Source organism: Dermacentor albipictus, chromosome 2 (genome assembly GCF_038994185.2).
Source record: "Dermacentor albipictus isolate Rhodes 1998 colony chromosome 2, USDA_Dalb.pri_finalv2, whole genome shotgun sequence".
Lineage (NCBI taxonomy): Eukaryota > Metazoa > Arthropoda > Arachnida > Ixodida > Ixodidae > Dermacentor > Dermacentor albipictus.
Window position 1 is genome coordinate 80000817 of NC_091822.1, and position 20629 is coordinate 80021445.

At 47.7% G+C, this 20629-nt stretch overlaps 1 protein-coding gene across 4 annotated transcripts in view; it reads right to left on the bottom strand.

Annotated features, from left to right (window-relative positions):
• Positions 1–13856: 13856 nt before the first annotated feature.
• The window catches only part of ssh (Protein phosphatase Slingshot), a 420346-nt gene continuing 413573 nt past the window's right edge, over positions 13857–20629 (bottom strand). For all 4 annotated transcript variants that reach the window (XM_065424416.2, XM_065424412.2, XM_065424413.2 and 1 more), the window contains one exon: positions 13857–19319. In XM_065424416.2, coding sequence (XP_065280488.1) covers positions 16813–19319 — 2507 coding nt within the window. In that variant the 3' untranslated portion in view covers positions 13857–16812. The remainder of the gene's footprint in view (positions 19320–20629) is intronic.

Sequence of the window (20629 nt, forward strand, 5' to 3'; positions counted from 1 at the left end):
AGCGCATAATGCGGGATTTTTTTTTTTTTGCGAATAAATCTCCATGTCTTTTCCTAGTTTTACGGCACTATACGCGCTTCCATAAAGAAACTTTTTCGTGGACTTTTGCACCATTAATACTGGTTCTTTTTTTGTAACGTTTGTTTTATCGTTGTTTCTTCAATAACACTCATTTGCGGTGCCGCATTATGACTAGCTGCTTTTAAAAGCTGCGTTCACTCACTTTCCGCGGAATTCGTGTATGATCGTTACATCATGTCGCCTGAACACTAAGCATCAATGTGAGCTCGTTAGCTGTCGGTAAAAGAATGATACTTTTACGGGGCTCATTACAGACGTTCTGCGTCAAGACATCCGACAGTTTCGTTTTATTTAAGTCCTCGATAAAGTGTGCTGGATGAATTCGCCGTCATCAACATGAGGTGCTTTAGATAAGTGCCGAAATGTGCTGAGCCGTCGTTGAAAAAAAAAATGTCGTTGGAAGACGTTGACCCGTGCTTAGTAGTGCGGTGCACATGTCAATGCAAGAGTGGGTTCGGAATGTACAAAGCTAACGGTTCTTTATTTTCCCGGGCGGGGGGGAGGGGGTCTTTCTCCTTTTGGCCCTTCCATTTGGCGTATTAGCTGGTTCATTTCCGGATTACTCTTTCGTGGCAGAAGGATTGTTTGCTGGCTCAAGTTTTTGTAACTCGTGCCACCTTCGGTGAGTTCCTTCCACCTGGAAGTACTCAAAGGTTGCACAGTACATAACTGCGATTTGGGGGCAGTTTGTAAGTGACGATTGTTGCATTTGCCTTATGATTAGCGAGTGCTATAGTTCTCGTTGAGCAGAACGTGAAAATGTAACTAGGTCTGTTTCTTATGAAGGTTGCGATATGTTTTCTAGCACGCACTGACATTGTCGCAACTCTTCACGCTTAAAAATTAACCTTGCACTGTTTCTCTGTTGCGTTTGAAATTGACCAAATCCAGTTGAAATTGGAGACGGTGCGATGCGGGCACTCGTATGAGAGGCGTGTATGCACATGAGGGCAATGGCTTGCTCACCTGTCATAATGAGGTACCTCGCATCCTTCATAATTCGTTGATGGCTATGAACAAAACAGTAAATTGCAGTCTCGCCCGCAACACCAAGCAATGACGCGATTTCTGTCGAAATAGGCATAAATCGCCGTAAAATTCGGTCTGTTTCGTATTGTGTTTGTTGGAGTGAACATTCGCCGATGAGAGCGAATAAACTCATTTCGAGAATAAATATACGGATCCAACGCACTTGCTGGAATCCACGCGAAGTGAAGCTTTAGTGAAAATGCTTTAAAACTAACGGCGAAGCATGCAATCTTGTTTACTTTAATCCTATGCAACGTGTAATCTGATGGAATGTTTACGTTGATTCATCACAAAGGTCACAACTTTCCTGTAATGCAATATTTTACAGCGAAGCTGTATGTGGCTAAGGTTCCGTGCATTTTTGTTGTCCGGGAACAAAAACTATCAACGTCAATGGCTCATACCCTCGTAAGCATTCTTGCTCCCGTAAGCGAGCAATAAATGCAATGGTTCATAGCCCCGTAAGGCAGAGGCTAAAAGCACTCAACAAAGTGAAGCAAACAGTGCTTAAATTATAATTGCGCATACAACATATAGAACAGCATGTCGAAAACTGTCATCACCTATGGCTCATACCCCCGTGAGCAAAATGGCTCATACCCCCGTATATGGCTCATACCCCGTAAGCAAGCAACAAATACAATGACTCATAGTCCCGTAAGGCTCATGGCTACTCGCTTTGCGTAAATTAGCTGCGATGACACTACCCCTGTTGTCGTTGTCAGTTATTTCAGTGAGGATGTATTCGTCCCGAAAAGGGAGTGGCTTAGCGTTCCGTATACTGCAGACTTTGCAATATCCCTTGCGAAGCCACGTCGATCCGACCCAACCGACCACCCATCGGCGTAAGTGCATCGATTTGACATTATGAAAGAATGTTATTGCAGCTGCGAGTGAAATAATGACCACCGATCAAGACAGTAAATGAGTGTGCGTACCTTTCGTCGCGGTGCAAGAGCAAGAGAAATACACTCGGCCCAGCGCTGACATATGTTGCTGACATATGACATATATGCGTATGTTGCTCTAGAGCATGTCGACACCAGCCTACAGGGCTCACCGTCATATTTACCCTGATGGCTCCGTTACGCCTACATCATCTGCCATTGCTGTGTGGATGATGCGCCTGCGAGTTTTACCATCTCTGCCACTCTCAGTCACCACACTTCAGCAACAGCCACTGAACAAGCTGCATTGCGGGTACCTTTTAATTACATCATACACCAGACAGCTGAGACTCAAGAGCGGCCCTGCAGTCCTAGAAGTCGTCGCGTACGCAGGAACAACTCGTAATAGACATTAGACGCCTATGCAGTAAAGTCTGCGAACTGCATCACGGCGTTGTGCAGCAGTTGTTACCAGCCCACTGCGATATACAATGCAACGTCCAGGCTGACTGTGCTGCCTGGTCCAGATACGTTTTTCTAGAAATGACGCGGTAACACTGGTATCAATTCACGCTTGGCGTCTCGAGCGATCTCTCTGAACAGATGCAAGGCACCAGTAAGGACCCCTACGCAAAATAGATCCATCGTGTGACTTTTACATGCCGCGAGGCTTCAATACACGAGACCCTAAAGCGCTGCTGACGTTCTTGCAGGCCACGAACCTTAATGAAACTTTGTAACTAGCTCTGCAGTGTATATACGTATATATGTGTATGTGTGACTGAAAGTGATGTTCAGTGTTTATCACTGAACCGCCTGAAGGGTTGCGTCTCTTCAGGTGGTTCCGCGTCGAGTCGCTGGCGTTTGTCACGTTCTCCCAGTTGTGAACCTCGGGATCAGCGCGGCTATAGCGCGGTGACGGCCTCTGGCTTCCGTCTCGTTGACTCGCACACTCGGATCGGATTGCTGACGGATACGCATGGCTTCTACTTGCCGTTGCCTATACACGGGGTCGGCCTTCCAGGCACGATCGCGCTCGCGCTTACGTTCGCCTACGGCAGCCTCTACTGTCGTGCGCTGCACCCGCGGCCCATGGTGACGGCCGGCAATTCATTGCGTGACGCGCGTAATGCAATGCAGATATATGCAGTTCGTCTGGGTAGCATGGCGTTTTCCAATTGGTCGAGAGCATGACATTGTTCCCATTGCTCTTATCGGTACAACTACGAATATAAACTGCAGTGGTCAACGCAGACGTGTATAGTTGGCTTTCCTGCAGTGCATTTTCGGCACTCACGGACAAATCAGTGAGACATAGAAAGCTTCGCTTTAAAAGTTGCACAGACACTTAAGTCTCCTCACATGTATTAAATGCGAAAGAATCCGACTCTTCCGCGCGATACTATTCACTTGGTCATGTGCTCGAATTGTGCAAGGTCAATTTTGAGGGCGGGCCACCCAAATTTTAGGACTGGGCTAAGTCAATCTTGGGAGTGGGCCAGGTCTCTTTTGAACGTGGGTCAACTAAATTTTTGAATTAGGCAGTCAATTTTTTGGGGTGTGAGCCGCTCAAATTTCGGGGGTGGGCCAAGTCACTTTTTGGGGTGCGTGCCACGCCGTCGGACGCTGTGCCTATTTACCGTGGGATTTGACAGTGCGAGCCGCAGCAGTTCCAGCGCCGCGAACGTGACGTCATCACTTGATCACGTGCGTTTTCTTGCCATCGGATCTGAACGCCGGACGCTCACCGGATTTTCCGCTACATGGACCATATAACGTCATCGGCACGGCTGGCGCGGTGTTACGTTTGACCGGCGGGGGCTGGCGATCTTCGGGGAAGCGACCAACGGAAAGGCGCCCCCAGGTCTGCTGCAACTACTCGCTTTGAAAGGACGGCAATACTTCAGTCCCCAGCCCATCGGCGCCACCATTGATGCGGCGGCGACTCGTTTTGTAAGGAGGACAATGCGCCGCGTCCCCAACGAGAGGGCGCCGAGATGGCTAGACGCAGTCGGAGGAGCAAGTGTTGTTAGTGTGTACGCCGTCGCCGTCAAGGTCTGTTTGGAGAAGGGGAGCTCCTGGAAGCTATTTTGCGGTGCCGTCTGACGCAGCTTAGAAGTCGTCAGTCAATGGACAGACGCGGCGGCCACTGACTGCAAGGTCAACTCTGGGATAAAGAGGCGCCTGCTCGGGTCAAGCACCGCGTCTGCGAAAACCCACTCACCTCGCCGTGGTCAGTGCAACCTGTGCGGAAGTGAGTGCGTAAACCCTCCTCATCAAATGCGGGTCGGCTACGATGGCTTTGGACGCTCCGAATCGGTGGGCGGTGAACTAGCGTTTTCTCTCACCTAGGGATCTAGGGAGGGCAGTGTAGTTAAAGAGCCGTTGGCGGCTCCTCAGTGTGCATTCCGCTTTCAGTCATACTTGACTGACGAACTGTAACGTTCTCATGTAGATACTGTAAATAAATCCCATATTCCTCGTTCTCGATAGGAACAAGTCTCTCCCTTCAACAACGTCCTCAGCGTGGATAAGTTGGACGACGGTATGGACCAGCTACTATTATTCCAAGCCCGGAGCAGGTGGCTACAGCGCCCGACATAACTCGGCGCTCGGAGCCACGTAATAAGTTCTGTATCGGCGCTTGGAAAGAACAATAGATGCACAGTACGATAATAATTAGATAAATAACGACGCCCGAAATGAGAGAACGCATACGACATACGGGTTCACTTCGTGGAACGAGGACCGTGTTTTCTTTTTTTCGGCTTACTAAGCCTCTTCTCGCGGCGAGTTTTTTTTTTGCGTTTACTAATACAAATCAAGTAATCTTTCTTTTTATAGTCTTTCTAATAGGACCAACAAAGTCCTTTGTGAAAGGCCCCTCACCAGGCCCGATTGCATATTTTGGTTATGCACTGGAGAGTGTGAAACATCGTCTGAAGAACGTTTACGGAAATAAGTTTTTAAATCCTTTCATTATTGAAATAGATCAAAGAAATAAACTTTGCTGTTACCAAGCCGCCAGGAGGCAAGCGTCACTGCCAACGAATACATTCTGTGCCTCTAGTAGCGTTCCCAAGAGGTGCTCCTTAGGGTGCCTTGATGTCCTCCTCCTCCACAGCTGCGGCGGAGGAGGAGGAGGAGGACATCAATGCGCCCAAGTATTCCTTCCCTGCTTTCTCCCCTACTAGAGCCGGTGCACGTACCATGGCGTCGAGCCCCGCTTCCTTTTTACTGCGAAGCTGTATATGGCTAGGATGACAAAAACTATCATCATCAATGGCTCATACCTCCTGTTAGATACGGGACCTTTTCCTGAGCCTCCTCCGAGTTCACCAGACCACATCGAATCGCGTCACAGCTAATTAAGGAGCGCAGAAGCACATCTACCCCGTTCCCGAGGCGCGGCACGTGCAAACGAGTTAGCGTCCCCCACCTCGTACGCCGCAGGTGGAGCTATTCACTGCTTGACTCTTCCCGAAAGTGTAGCGAGAACCTGGCACTGTTCCAGGTAACGTGGGTCCCGAAGCAAGACGGCTGTAATGGACCGTGAAGCCCTGGCAGCAGTCGCCCCCACGTCCGCCTTTGTGACGGTAGTTGCGGACCGGGAAGGCAATACCGCGGCAGAAGCTTGATGTGGGCTAGTTGGTTTTGCATACTTGATGAAAAGAGCGCTACGAAGACGCGGACTAAAAGAACAACATGTACGACGGACAAGGCGCTACTTCCAACTAAATGTTTTTTTTTTTGAAGAAACAGGACTTTAAATAGATGCGGCCAAGAATGGCCCATCGTTACATCACGACCTCCCTATCTCATTATCTCATCTTTTCGGTAAGCGTCACGTAACATCTAGTTGGAAGTAGCGCCTTGTCCGTCGTACATGTTTTTTTAGGCCGCGTCTTCGTAGCGCTCTTTTCATCAAGTAAGCGCTTCGACAATTGGGGCCTAAGGAGCCACCCTCTCCGCCGGGTGTGACACAATCGCACGGGCGCCTACCATTGGCCGAAAATGACACCTGAGCGGGCTCGCCGATTGGCCGAAAATGGCCTCACCTGAGCGGGCTCGCCGATTGGCCGAACGTGACGTGACTTCGAGACACCGAAGGGCTTAGAGACCGGGAGCAGCAAGAGAGCATTCCTTGATTCATCTCTTTCGAGCTTCTTGCCACGGGCAGCAGCGTCCGGGTTGCTGCCGGCCCATAATGACTTTATGACTGTTAATTTCTTTGAACCCTCAATGTAAATGTAAATAAAGCTCCAGTTTTCACCTCAAAGTCCTCCTCAACCTCGGCCAACTCCCGCACCCAACGGCAAGGTCCAAGATATCTGGGGTACAGCAACGGGATCGTCCTCAACTCCAACACCCCGTAAGCATTCATGCTCCCGTAAGCAAGCAAAAAATGCAATGGCTCATAGCCCCGTAAAGCAGACGATACAAGCACTCAGCAAAGTGAAGCGAACAGTGTATAACTTCTCTCTACTCACGCATACAACAGGCAGAACAGCATGTCGAAAACTGTCATCAACAATGGTTCATAACCCGTGAGCAATGGCTCATACCTCCCTGAGCAATGGTAGCTGCGATGACCCTACCCTGTTGTCGTTATCGGTTATTTCAATATGATTGTGTCGGCACTGAAAAGGGAACAGTTTACGCGTTCCGTGTTGCAGACAGACAACACAGAACACGGACCGTTGCGATGGCACACCGATCCGGCTCAACCGACCACCCAGCGGCGTACGGGCGTCGATTTGAATTTGCAGTTGCGAGTGAAATAATGACCACCGATCAAGAAAGTAAACGAGTGTGCGTACCTTTCATCACGATGACCACCCATCAATACAATAAATGAGTTCGTTACTCTGTGTCACCTCCGTGTCGTGTGCTAAACAGCTTCGCTGATCAACCACCTTCACAGAGTGGAATGGCTCATATTTTTGTGTTTCCCTTACTTCTTTCTTGCGCCATGACGTTGCACTTTCCGCACTGGATTAGCCATGGTGACTGACGAAACACGCACCGCGAAGAGGCATTTGTTCGTGTTACATCGACTCTCTTGCTTGGTGAGCGCCGGACGCTGGCGTAAAAATAAAATTTTTTTTCTCTCTCTCTGGCTTCATCCGGAGCCAGCTTCTCGAAAGGGAGGATGCGCGGCGTTTGGTTTGAAATTTCAGCTGTTTTTGCGGCATACAACGTCGTGATACATTGCAGACACTATCGTCAGCGCGTCGTGTATGGGACCCGCCGTGGTTGCTCAGTGGCTGTGGTGTTGGGCTGCTGAGCACGAGGTCGCGGGATCGAATCCCGGCCACGGCGGCCGCATTTCGGTGGGGGCGAAATGCGAAAACACCCGTGTGCTTAGATTTAGGTGCACGTTAAAGAACCCCAGGTGGTCAAAATTTCCGGAGTCCTCCACTACGGCGTGCCTCATAATCAGAAAGTGGTTTTGGCACGTAAAACCCCAAATATTATTATTATTATTATCGTGTATGGATACCGGGCGCTGGCCAGATGACGTTACGGCCGTTTCAGCTTCTTGCAAGATCTGCCGACGCCATCCGCTCGGGCTACGACGGAAACGAGACGATTTTCTGAACAGCAACAGACGTGCGCAGTTTCAATGCCTCTCTTGAACGCTATGCTTGCTCGATTCTGATAAGCAAATCATTGCCCGATCACGTCAGCATTCGGACGCATACGGCCATGGCCGATCTGGAGCGCGCGCCTGCGCAGGCACCAGACGCGCGCTCTAGACTGGCTATGATACGTCATGCGCAGTAGTACTGTACTGGGTGTTCCTACGAAGGCGAACTAACACTGAAACTTAGCCGTTTCGATATAAAAGGACGTTTGCTTGGGAGATATGCCGTCAGTAGTGGCGACCACGGGGTGACAAGCCGTAATTAGTCGCCAATTAACGAAAAATCATTAGCTTTTAAACTTTTAGTTTTTGCAGGCTCATCGCCGAGAAATTGAAGCGAGCAAGATGTATCAACCTTTGGATCCACAAAAAGCACGATAGTCCGCGGTACAGCGGCACGACGCATCTCGGCTATCGGAGCGCGCGAAACAGAAACTAGGAGGCTGCAGCGAGCGCAAAGCCGCGCCCCTCAAGGCGACGATTTACCCGCGTCACCCAGCAGCGGGCAGCCAGCGCGCTGCGGCTCCGTGCCCTTCGCTGTCGTGCGCTGGCTGCTCGCTACTGCGTAAGCAGAACTTCGCGCCAGCTTTGCGATCGCTCCTGTCACGGCTGTATTTTTCTCCAAGGAAATGCATAGCTTAGATAGGATGTAAAAGAGCTCCCTTCTTGCAGATGGCGCGATGAACAATAATTTTAAAGCTTTTTTATGTTATCTGGTAGGTTTATTTTTTTTTTGCTTCCTTCATTTGCTATTCTGCTTTTGTCCCCATCCCACAAAATCTATTATGAACTGCCTTATCAGGCGGACTCGTCCAAACACAACCGATGTCCGAGTACCTTGACTCTAAGCAAAGCCTTTGAAATCGAAGCGTACACGTCGCCCTTATCATTTGTACTGCGCTCGCGAAGCTGTCCCTCATAGTGAAAACCATACTCTAATTACGAAGGCAGTATAGCTTTTCAGTAGAGTAATAAATCAACGCACACGAGCGAACGTGTGTGCTATATGAAGCTGCCGCGCCGCTAGTGTGTACTAGAATAACGTCGAATGGGAGGAGTGGCTGGGGCGGCGCATGCTTTGCAACGAGGCCCACGACGACGAGAAATACTGTGGCAGCACTGCGATCGAAGTGGATTTAAGTAGGCTGCATCAATGTCGGGCCGTTGGAAGCTGCTGGCGATACTTCTCGGAAGGGTCATTCGTACTATTTCGCACCGAGAACGACCTAGAGGGGCGCTGCGAGCCCCGCTCGCGACGTCAGGGCACGGATTCGCGCCTGTCATCTGCTGCAGTTAGGGCGGTGTCCGCACGCCTTCTGCAGTGTTTCCATTTGTTCGCTGTCGTTCCCAATGCTTGTATACATATGACGGGCCTCTCAAATATATATTTTACGATGTCTTCGTTCGCGAAAATGTAATCAAGGAGCTTGTTTCATAGACGAAAATATATTTCTCGAAGGCAACGCTATAGTGACACCCGAGGGAGCTCAGACCAGCCCATTACAGGTTTTTCATGCGCGGATCTACACTTTCCAGTGGTAGCTCACGTGAATAATAAAAGCATAGGCGCAAAAGTACAGCACATAAGAATCTAGTTAAGATTCCATACCCACCATGGTGCAATATGCATGTCACAAATAAACGCCGACTACATATGACTTCTACAACATCCATCGTGATTTTAGCCCGCCAAAACATGTTTGCTCAAGATGAATAGCTCACGATATAATATCGAATTTTCCTATTTCTTTACAGAAGCCTACGGCACTAACACGAGGACTTAACTACCACTGCAGTTTAGATTCGGCCAGCACCACTTGCGTTTTTAACTGGTTCTCAAAATTAGACCGTTCTTCACCGGTTAAATTTAAGTGGCGGTAACTTGAAGCAAAGCCGATTGAGGTTCACAGCTGTTTGCAGCACACAGAAAGGAATGTATATTTACTCCCTTTCCGTGCTACACCTTCAACTCAATTGAGAAATTTACTGCTGCATGGTGCTTCTTGCTTGAGAAACAGACATGATGAATCTGTTTAGAGAACTGACGCAGGCTGCTGCGGTCAAATATTTGAGTGAAATATGCCTTTTGGACCGGTTCGCTGCCGCCAGCAAGAAACCTAAGGCCCATTCATTAGTAGTGTTGCACATATTCAAGATATGTGGAGGTCAAGTGTTCATGTAAGACTTGTGGTGTCTTCTTTAAGAAGCGGGTACGCGAGGTTTTCTTTTATGCACTGACGAAACAAATAGTTTTCAGTCTGTGTAATTAAACAACGCAGGATCGAGACATGTTGAAGCAGGATGTGTTTGTATTTTCCATTTCAATACAGCCTAAATAAGCTGCGCTGTAGTGCTTCGAGCATGCTATAGGCATTGTAATTGGAGCTGTAAAGAGCTATATGATGGTTTCAATTCGAAGTTGTAGTGAAATGCTGGGTTTCGGGAACAAAGCGCGCCTCACCATAACGACAGTCGGTTGCTTCCGTTGCGGGAGGGGTGTGCCATGTCGTCGATAAAAGCTAGCAAGGGCCACTGTGACATATTTTATTGCTTGCAGGTGATTGCATGGTTCTCGATCTTAAGCACGAAATTTTCTTTCATGTGATTGCTGTTATAATGTTCGTGAAGTATATATTATTACGATATCATCGAGCGATGCTCGAGGGACGAGCCGCCGCAAGAACGACGACGAAGTGGGTCTGTGCCCTTGGCGCGAGTAAATGTCGGCCTAGTGCTCTGGCTCCAGTCCAGTGCAAATAGCCTGTAAATAGCCTCTTTCATCTGTGTGTTTCTACACGTAACAATATATACGATGCGCCGTCGTGTTTAACAGCCAATGCGTTTCTGGGTGCCTATTCTAAAGAACGGTGAAAGTAGTACCAACCTTTTCACACAAAATGCGCGCCTATCTCTTCCATTTGGGCCTTAATATATATACAGTTGCCACATTTGACTAAAGCAACTTACCATAGTGATAAGAATTATGATGAAAGCTTCGCTGGGCAGAGTCCTTCTAACACGAACTTATAATGTTGACACCAAATATCAAGGTATTTCTTCCATGCAAAATACTATGTCTCTCATACTAAAGTAATAAGCGAATATGAATTGTTTAGAGGAGCATCATAAATAACTTTGCGTGTTGAACTTGCAGACGTTCTTTTTAAGCAAAATTTGTGAACAGACAGGTTGTATATATGCATTGCAAGACCAGTAGACCCCTTCAGCGCTACATAGCTTGCGATATCCAAGTCGCAAATTTTCACGACTCACGCGGTTTCAAAGAAGAAACTGCGGTCCGCAGATGGCAACAGAAATAATGCGAAATAACCTTCCGTAAGTAGGCTCAAGCCGCCAATACACCAAGCACGCACCAAGAAGAGCGCGCGCGGCAGCCGAGCGAGCCGGAGCGAGCGGCGTCCTGGCCGTGACGTCACTCGCGAGAGGGCGCCACTCCAAATTGTATATGACATCTGCAGTTGATGCCTCCGGAATAGATGTCTTTCTTTCTCTTTAATTATCTTTTCTTTTTTTATGCCGCTCAGTGATTGCGCATGCATTGCGGCAACAGTGTCGGCTTTCATTCTACCATGTTATTCTACGGTTCCCTCTGAAGAACACATATTTTTTCTTGTTCTTCAAACAGCATGCACCTCTCCAGTGTATTTTTGAGCGTATAGTTTTCCATCAGTAAGTGAGTAAAAACTTCAATAGGTGGTCTTGCGAAACGCACACGGAAAAACACATGTAAACTTTCTGCTTGCTGTTTCAAACAAATAAAACATTTCTGGCCATTCCGGCGCCCTGTACTTGGATTTCCAGAAAGTATTCTTATATAAAAAGAAAAGAAACTGCAGTCTAACATTCCATCTACGTTTCCGTCTTCCTCGCGTAACAGAACGCGGAGTAATTGGTACGGGCCCTTTTATTGCGGTCGGACCTCGGGCGCAGAAAACAGTTTTAGGTAGCCATTACATATGCTGATTTTTCGCCGTAAGCCACGTGAAATTTTTTGTCCAGTAAACGCTTAATTAGTAGCTACGTAGTGGATATGGCGCTGTGCTGCTTTACGGGTTCCAACCAGGTCGGGGAATTCGTTATTAAAGAACGCGAAGTGGTGAAAACTGAACAGCGTGCCTGGGAATCATATCGCCAGACGCAAAACGCCAGAATTCGTTTAATTAAAAGAGAAAAACAAGAAAAAGAAAGGTAGCTGCGTCCTTTAGTTTTTTCTAGAGGTGTAAATGAAAAATTATTCTAGAAGAACTTTTTGTTGGGCTAGTTGGTGCATATTACTGAAGTACTATAGCGCCAAACAGACGACACAAGAAGGGACATGGACGAGCGCTCGTCCATGTCTCTTCTTCTTGTGTCGTCTGTTTGGCGCTATAGTACTTCAGTAATTATTCTAGAGTCCGACTTTTGAGAAAAAACATCCTACGCTTTCATCTTATATTTCATACGTAAATGTAACCCCGTTCCCAACTGTACGTCCGCTCAACTAAGCAGCTTCTGCATTATAAACGGTTGCTTTCAGTTATCCGGTGCACTATCACAAGGGCAATAATGAAGCAATTAAAGGAACGGCAGCCCTCACATACACGTAGAGGTATTTGTAGATCTGCTATGTTTGTTGAAGAAGTGTGGTACCACATTGGGCACCCAGTTTTAATGGGTTGCAGACATGGCGAGGCTGTCAAAAATGTTTTCTTTGCCTCAATCAAAAAAATCAGTTAGCAGATTTACAGGCTGCCCCTAAACGGGGCATTTATATTGAATGACAGCTAGGAACTTGTTCAGCAGGACCGATTAGCACCCACGCGTTAATTATCCCACGAACTGGTGCACCTCTGTGCAACAGCCACGGCTCTCCAGAAGCAAACTCGTTCGGTATAAGAGTCATCACTCACATGGCCCCTCACCTTCGAAATTTCAAATTAAGTGCTGTCATGCGTTACATTCTAATGGATATGGCTACTCGACAATTTTTAAGAGTGAATTATGAAGTCGAATACAATTTGAATAGCAAATACCATTCGGTTAGACAATATGTTTCTACTTCATTTCGCGTGTTGGCACGTTGAAGGAGATCGCCAGACAAGCCAAGGAGATTGCATAGGTAGACTTCCCAGTCTCCCCAATTCAGTCTGGGTACTTAGGAAATATCTTTTCCTTAACACTGTTGTCCATATTGACGTCCAATAATTGCCTTGATTCCCTTTCTCAGAAATTCTATTTGTTCACCTGGGGCTGGTGCAGCTTTAAAAAAAACATGTTTATTCTGGTTGGGAGTTTTCACTTTTTCAGTCGGTGCATTTAGAATATTTGACCATTTTCCTTAGCATATATGTCGCGGATACACAGGGTATCCCGGCTAACTTTAGCCAAAGTTTAAAAATATGCAAATGCCACGTAGCTGGAAGAAACCAAGGTAATGTTTTTTGCCGTCTCTTGGAGATGCCCAGATCATGTTCTTCATTCCGTCAAATTAGATTAGTATTAATTAATCAACTTCTCAAATATTCAGATGAGAAGTGTCAGTGAGAAAATTGTAGAGCTTCTAGAAAAACACCCAATACAGCTTTCTGTTCCTCAATACGTGCTACATAAAAGTGTTTTTTCCTAGTGTGAAAACAGCTTGCAAATGCACGCAATATCGCCATGCGACTGGCCGCTCGAGGCATTCGGTGATCACTCAAAAAGATGCTCACGCACGAGTAGAAAAGCGTGTACGCACGTTAGCTGCCATGCAACAATGGAAAATGCTGTATTGCTGTTCCACTCGTTAACGCTATGAGAGCACTGCTTTTCAACATGAACTTACTTGAAATTGACACACATAGTGAAAAAGACAGCGCCAGCCAGCAAATGGCTTTTGAGATGAAAACAAAGGTTCATGCTTAAACGGTTAAACTGCATACACATATTTCCAATGATGGGAGAGCGCCATGATAGTACTCAGCATAGTATAGCTTCTAGTATTAAGAGACATTCGTTGATGATTTCATATCTGAATTTCCTTTTAAACTGGTAAACTATACGCCTGACCATGAATGTAAACCATGATATCACTTTTACCATAATACCGTAACATGTCTGAGTCAGTTGTCAATATGTATGAAGCGAAAGTAAATTCATGCGATATTTCGAATGCACCTCTGTCACAAGAAGCACAACAGTGTGGTGGTCACTGAAGACACAGGACTACAACATGGCTAAAATCATTTTTATTTCAGAAGAATACTCTTCTGATTTTCTTAAATAATTTCTTTCGGCCTAGCGCACGTACGTCATACACTTCACCAACCTCATTCCCTCAGGCACTCCTCTCTTTCTCTCTCTCTCTCAACTTTCTCCAGACGCACAAGACGCGCTTTTTCTCTGCAGCTTTCACGCCATGCAGCAAAGGAGACGAAGCGACAAGGGTGGGACAGAAACAGGAAATAAAAACGACAGACAAGAGAAAAAAGTAAATTAAAAGGAACAACAAGGCAGAGACAACTTTGGGTCTACGGCAAGCGTAAGAGCGGTGAAGCTACAACAGCTGTAAACATTGTATGGCACATTTCTGTCTCTTCTTTCTCAGAACTAGAAAAGGTGGGCATGGAAACTCAGAGCATGAGTTGAAGTTGCACCAAGCACATGCGTCTGCATTTCTCTCACTAGAGCAAACATGAAGGAAAAAAAAAAGGCCAGCAGGGAAGAAAATGAAGACAATGCAAAATGCACGTAGTGACTTTGCTTCTATGGGCAGTGTTTTGTTAACGGCAGCCTTGCAAATAAACTGCAATCAAATGCAATGCGCAGCTAGCGTTCATTCAAAGCTACACAGCAACAGGATGACGCGATCAAGCAATTGTGTGGCACGTTTCTGTCCTCGCACTGTTTTTCAATAGCTGACATGGCATCAATGCATGGTTTACAGCAACATTCCGACGGTAGCTTGCACCAGTTGACGAGGTATGCTCGTGAACTGCAAAAATTTGTGACATGCTGTTCCTGTGCACACTCACGTGTGCCTCAGCTGAGACATTGTTTCACAAATTTAAAGAAATAATAATGCGTAAGCTACTAGGAATCTTGACTCAAATCTCGCATGAAGATAGAACACTGCAGCGGATGCATGGTGTCCGTTTGTTGACAACCCAGTTTATCTTGTCAAAATGGTGTAGGTGAAAATATTTAACGCTAACTGGCTCCGATAGGCGAAAGTGGTTCATGCCAAAATTCCGACTTGAGGTTAAGTGGGACTGGACAGTTCAGAACTGACAGAACTGGTTAAAACCACTAGGGGCTTTTTACCATAAATATTGTGATTGGTTTCTCTCTCCGCCATGGCTAGGAATCAAAGAATCAATGCTTCTAAAAAAAAAAATGTGTTCGTGTCATTAGTACAATACTTATTCAGCAGAAAAAAAAATCGAAGTGCACCATTATGCTAAGTTGCAATAACATGATATAAGCATTGTAAATGATAGATTTCAATGTGTAAGAACCAGTAGATTAGGCGAAAATTTTGAAATGTCTAACTGCTTAGAGAATGACTATGCAGGTTCTCGGGTGCGTTGCTCAGGTGTGTTGAACACAGCACGTAGTAAATAACATGAGTGTACAGCAATGCCACAATTGCAGAAATGAGATGATGGGCGTCTCCTGAAGTATACTGTTTATCAGCGCATATCACTGCAATTATTCATCAGTGCTCTGCCAGAATCCTGCCCTGCAGAATAGCACAAGACACATTTACCCTATGAAACTAATCCCCCCCCCCTCCAAAAAAAAATGAACAGGAAATAAAGACCTGCATGTGCAGCTACTCGTATCGACAAGTTTCTCGCCAGCAAGCCCCTTTCATGAGTAAAGCAAAAGGGACCCGTGAACAGTTGTGTCAAATTTGTGTGTAAATATTATGCTCATGCAACCCACCTGTCTAAAGTGAGTAGTCAGGCTCCAGTACAATTGTGAAGCCCTATGCTTTGGTTTCTGAATGTGCAAGAACTGCCCGAGATGCATAAGAACAGCTTTGTGCAGAATCGTAAGTAAAATGCATTGCGGTGCCTCATATCCTTGCCTCAGGCACTTTAGTTCATTCGTCAGTCCCAATAATTAGGAACAAAGGATGTAAAACCATGACATTTGCAAAAACAAAACAAAAAAAAAGACAGTTCGGTATATCCCGACTTCACAGGAAATTTGGGTGGTCTTCTTGTTTTCGCAGCTTGCATTTATGTAAGCACAGGGCACAACTGGATTTCCCTCGGCACAACCATTGAGCTCAGCCAAATCGGCTTGGCAAGTATGCCTGGTGAAGTGCCTGAGACAAGAAACTACTGAACCCTTTGTTCATCGGCAGTCAAAAGCATTTGTCACATATTATGCATAAGCATCACTCCTGCAAAATGGGAACCGAGCACGCAAATAAGCTGTTGCACTCCAGACTTCAAAAGACGCTCATGAGTAAGGCAAGCACGTCTCTGAATTCAGAGGGGGGATGGCAGCTGTTGTTCTAGAGAGATTTTACTAAATGTTTCAGACTTCCCAGGGGAAGGGGAGCGGCCCTCGTCAAGGCTCGTTCACGCAGCATAATTTTGCGGCGTGAAATCGTTAATTCGCATTTGTGGATGTACTCTGGACATCCTTAGATAAGCATTTTCAAGAATGAAACAGGCTGAAGGGGGACAGCAACTGTTTGGGAGGAGTTGAATGGAAGGAAAAAGGGAAGCATCAGAAGAGATGTGGCAGGGCGCTACTGGCCTTGACTGAATGCCACAAAGTTTCTGTTCACATGGACAGAGAAGAGTGGTCACACATAAGCAACGTCTACTCCAACATGCACAAACAAAAATAACATACACTCATTTCTCTTTCTGTACAGCGGTGGAGGTGGGGGGCAAACATCACACACACACAAGCGCACATACATACATTCATAGGAGCTAACAAAAATCGGGTAAACAAGTCTACATCCAGAGAATTTTACAATGTCCACCACACCTACCAACACAAGTATTTCTGGGAAGTAAGGCTGTGGAACAAGAATGAAACAGAAAAAAAAAAATTTGGAAGAAGGGTGTTGGAAAACAGGAAAAGGTGAGGCCTACGTGAGTGCATGCACACACACGCACACACACACCACAATGTAAAAAGGTGGGGGTGGGGAGGGGATCATCACATGGTGTTGTACAGCGGGTTGGCATGCCTTTGCCGCACGGTCAGTTTGCTCAGCGGGTGAGTTTTGCCTTGTTGCTTGCGCACTTTTCTCTGGAGGCCACCAGGCAAGGTAGTGGTAGCGTTGCCAACAGGTGCCGGCGCTGGCATGGTAGCAATAAGCGCCACGGTGGGTGTAGCAGTGACCATCGCCGGCGGCGAGGATTCACCGGCTCGTGGTGCCCTCGGTAGGAGTGCCGTTATGCTACGACTAGCTGACAGCTTCCGAAGTCTATCAGCATCGAGACTGGTACACCTGTTTGGCGTGGGTGGGGCTGGAACCGCAGGCTCTGGCAGTAAGTCTGCACCAGTGGGCCGGCCCTCCGAGAAGGCACGAAGACCGCGTAGGGGCTGGCTGCAGCCATGGCGCTCACACACGGGGGAGTTGGGCGTACTCGAGCTGCCGCCACTTATCGGCTCGTTGCTGTCACCGCTGTTCCTTTCGACAATGACGAGCCTCTCGGCAATGCCAGCAGGTTTAGTCTTGCCATTCCGTGCCTTGGCCTCCAGCTCTTTGGTGAGCCGCTTGACTACGCCAACTGCAGATTCATCATCATCCAGCTGCTGCTGCTGCTGCTGCTGCTGCTGCTGCTGATCGGTGGTATTGTTACCGCTGCAGAGAGCTGGAGAGTCACCAGTACTAACATTAGGAAGCATGGTGCTTCCGAGTTCTTTGATGATTCGAGCTTGCTCTTTTTTCGTGCGTCCTGTGCTGTCCCCCACCGGAGGCTTCCGGTCAGTTCTGGCAGCTGGAGGCACTGCCGCTGTGGTGCCTCGCAGCGGTTGCAGCCCTTCTAGCACAGCTCTCTGCTGTCGCACAATGCCCACTTGGGGAACTTCGCTCAGCTCTGATGCAGGAGTGATGTTTGATTCGATATGTTCCAGACCCTGACCGGAACAGAGCAGAGGCGAGTAGGCTTCCGGCGAACTGTTAGCACAGGGGATAAAGTGCATGGCATTGGAGATGACGTGGCGTGTCTCGCAGAGGACTTCGTTAACGGCTTCCATTACTGATGGTGTGCTCATGCTGTGCTTAATTTCAGGACTGGCCGAAAATGAGGGTAGCGGCTGAGCTTCGCCTGATCCCAAGGCGAGAATTTTGGGCGGACTTCGCCCGCTCATGCATGTTGATGCAGCAGGCAGGGCAAGAGACCTGGGCCGGTGCTCACAACGCAGGCTCTGAGAACGGAGTATCTGCCTGCTAGGTGAAGAACCATCAGGCAGCTGTTCCGGAGGCGTGGAAGGTGTGGAACGTGTTTGTGACGGAAAAGCGCCGCCTTCGAGGCAGAGTGAACGGGCGAAGCTTTTCTCTTCGAGGCACGGTTTTGCCTTGCGGAGTTTGCAGCGAGTTGGGAGCCCTCCAGTGCGATCTACCGGCGGTCCCGTCCGCTCTTCATGGAGTTCGGTCTTCTTGCCATCCACCTGAAGCTCTGCTACAAGAGGCAACTGTGGCATCACAGCCACTGTGGTATCTCTGCGTGCTTCCACCATGGTACCCTGGCTCCTGTCCTCCCCAAAACCCACCTGTAGCTTGCAAATCTCTGCCAATGGTCTTGCAGAGCACACAACGGCATCGTCAGAGTCGCAATGCAGCAAAGGGTGATGGCGGCCTGCCGGCCGGCAGACCACCTGACTAGAGGATGCCAGCAGGCCTATATCAGTTGCTGACCTTTGCAGTGCAACGCCCCCTGGACCTTGCAAAGTGGGCACTCTGTCTTCCACACTTCTCCTTAACACAGAGGAGAAGGTAGCTTCCTTAGCTGTAGGAGGTGGTGCCACTGTTATCATCGCCGGTTCTAGATCCTTGTCGGAGTCACCAGCTCCACCTCCCAGAGTCCAGGTAGAAGGTGCAGGTGACGACTTCACTATCACAGCCATGTGCTTTGGGGTCAGTGGCTTGGTCTGAGACGCCACAGGCTGCACATCTCTCAGCAGCTCCAGTGACGATGACTCACCTCCGCCACAGCTCGGTAGACAGCTGTACAGGTTTACCGCATTCTCATCAGAGGTGCCGGTTTTCGCAGGTCCACCTAAATATGCCGATGGTGGCTTGTTTGACCATGTCACTGCCAGTGAATCGGCTGTGCCACTGCGGAGGATTTCAGGCTTCGCTGCCTGTTTCGCTCCAGCTGCCACCGATTTTGGGACACCAACCTGCGATTCCAGCTCGCAGATGCGATCCTTGACCGAAGCAACGCGGCGTAAGCCAGGGTCTTGCTCATTATCAGTAATGGCAACGACAGCGGGTGAGCACATGGAGGGTGTCACGGGAGCCACAGTGGGAAGGCCAGCCTTCGTGCCGTTGGCAGCAGCATTCTTTGCATTCTTCTCTTGCTCTGTGGCTTGAACTTGCTGAAGTGTCGACATGGCGCTGGTGTGGGGTATGGTGTAACACAAAGGATCTGTTCCATACCGAGGGCGCCCTGTCCGCCTCCGAGAGGATTTTGTCCTTCCATTTGCGAGGGCCACTGAAACATAAAAGCAAATTGGCATTCATACACGGAGTTGAACCCTGTTTTAAACTAAATGGACTGTAGCTGACTAATGGATATGACAAGGCAATGGTAATTACCCTTTCACGTCCCACATAACCGGGCTTTTAAAAAGTTGTTTTATCCTTGACACGTAAAAACTCATAATGTAACTGATTGTTTTAACGAAGTAAATATTCCCTAGAAATTTATATAATGAATCATATTTAGTTCAGATTGAACATTTACTTATCATTTGGCAACAACTGAACTCTGGCAACACACAACACTCCAAGTAAGTCGTCTGATGCGGCTGTTCAAAATTTTCTGAAACTTTCAAATACCTGGCAATGTGCAAAACTAGCCACAGTGCCAAGTCAGTGACTATGGCCTCCGAGACCAGGCAGCGCGTTGCTCACTAATGGTCTTGGAGGCTGTACTATGGCCACACTATACTTTCTCAACCTATCGCCACAAGGTCTCTTCAATTTGTTGTCCCGGCCTGTCCAGGACTGCCCAAGGCACTGCATACGCAACACTCATTGGGCTCAAAGCACCACCTCGGGCAGTCTGGCATTGTCAGGGATGGATAATGAGGCCCACCAACTCCCATGTCCAGTGCACACAATGTCCTGCACTATAGTCGAGTGTCAAGTTATCATCCGAGCACCTAGCCGATTGGTAAATCCTGTGCGGTGTAACTGTGGCTGCACTTAACTGCTGCATAGGTGCAATTAAGTTAAGGGCTTCACCTTCAGCTCTTAGTATTCTCGCTTATCAGCATTTCAAGAGCGAGAGCGCACCAATGGAGCACTGCAAGCACCCGACTTCACACAATGCGGATTACTAGACACCAGCGTAAAGAAAAAGATATAGTTCGTGGGGACACTCGACTCTCACGTGAATGAATGAATGTGCGATGTTTAGTGGCGCAAGGGCCAGGTATGGCCAAAGAGCGACATGCTAGTGTTAATGAGCTTGCAAGTGGACTGATGAGTTCTGTGAAGTTGATGAGATGTGGCTGTAAAGGGGCCTAACATAGTTGCTGTGAATTGAGCGAAATCTGTTTAATAAGGTTATGGCAATGACTAATGACGTGTGCTATCAGCCTTAAAATGCACTGCGAAAGAATGATGCACATACAAAATGTCAGATGCTAAAATTGGCTAGGGCACTACTGCCTCACCAGAGCCCTCGAAACTGAAGAGCCTAAATAAAAAATTAAATTTTGGGGTATTATGTGCCAAAGCCACTTTATGATTATGAGGCACGCCGTAGTGGAGGACTCCGGAAATTTCGACCACCCG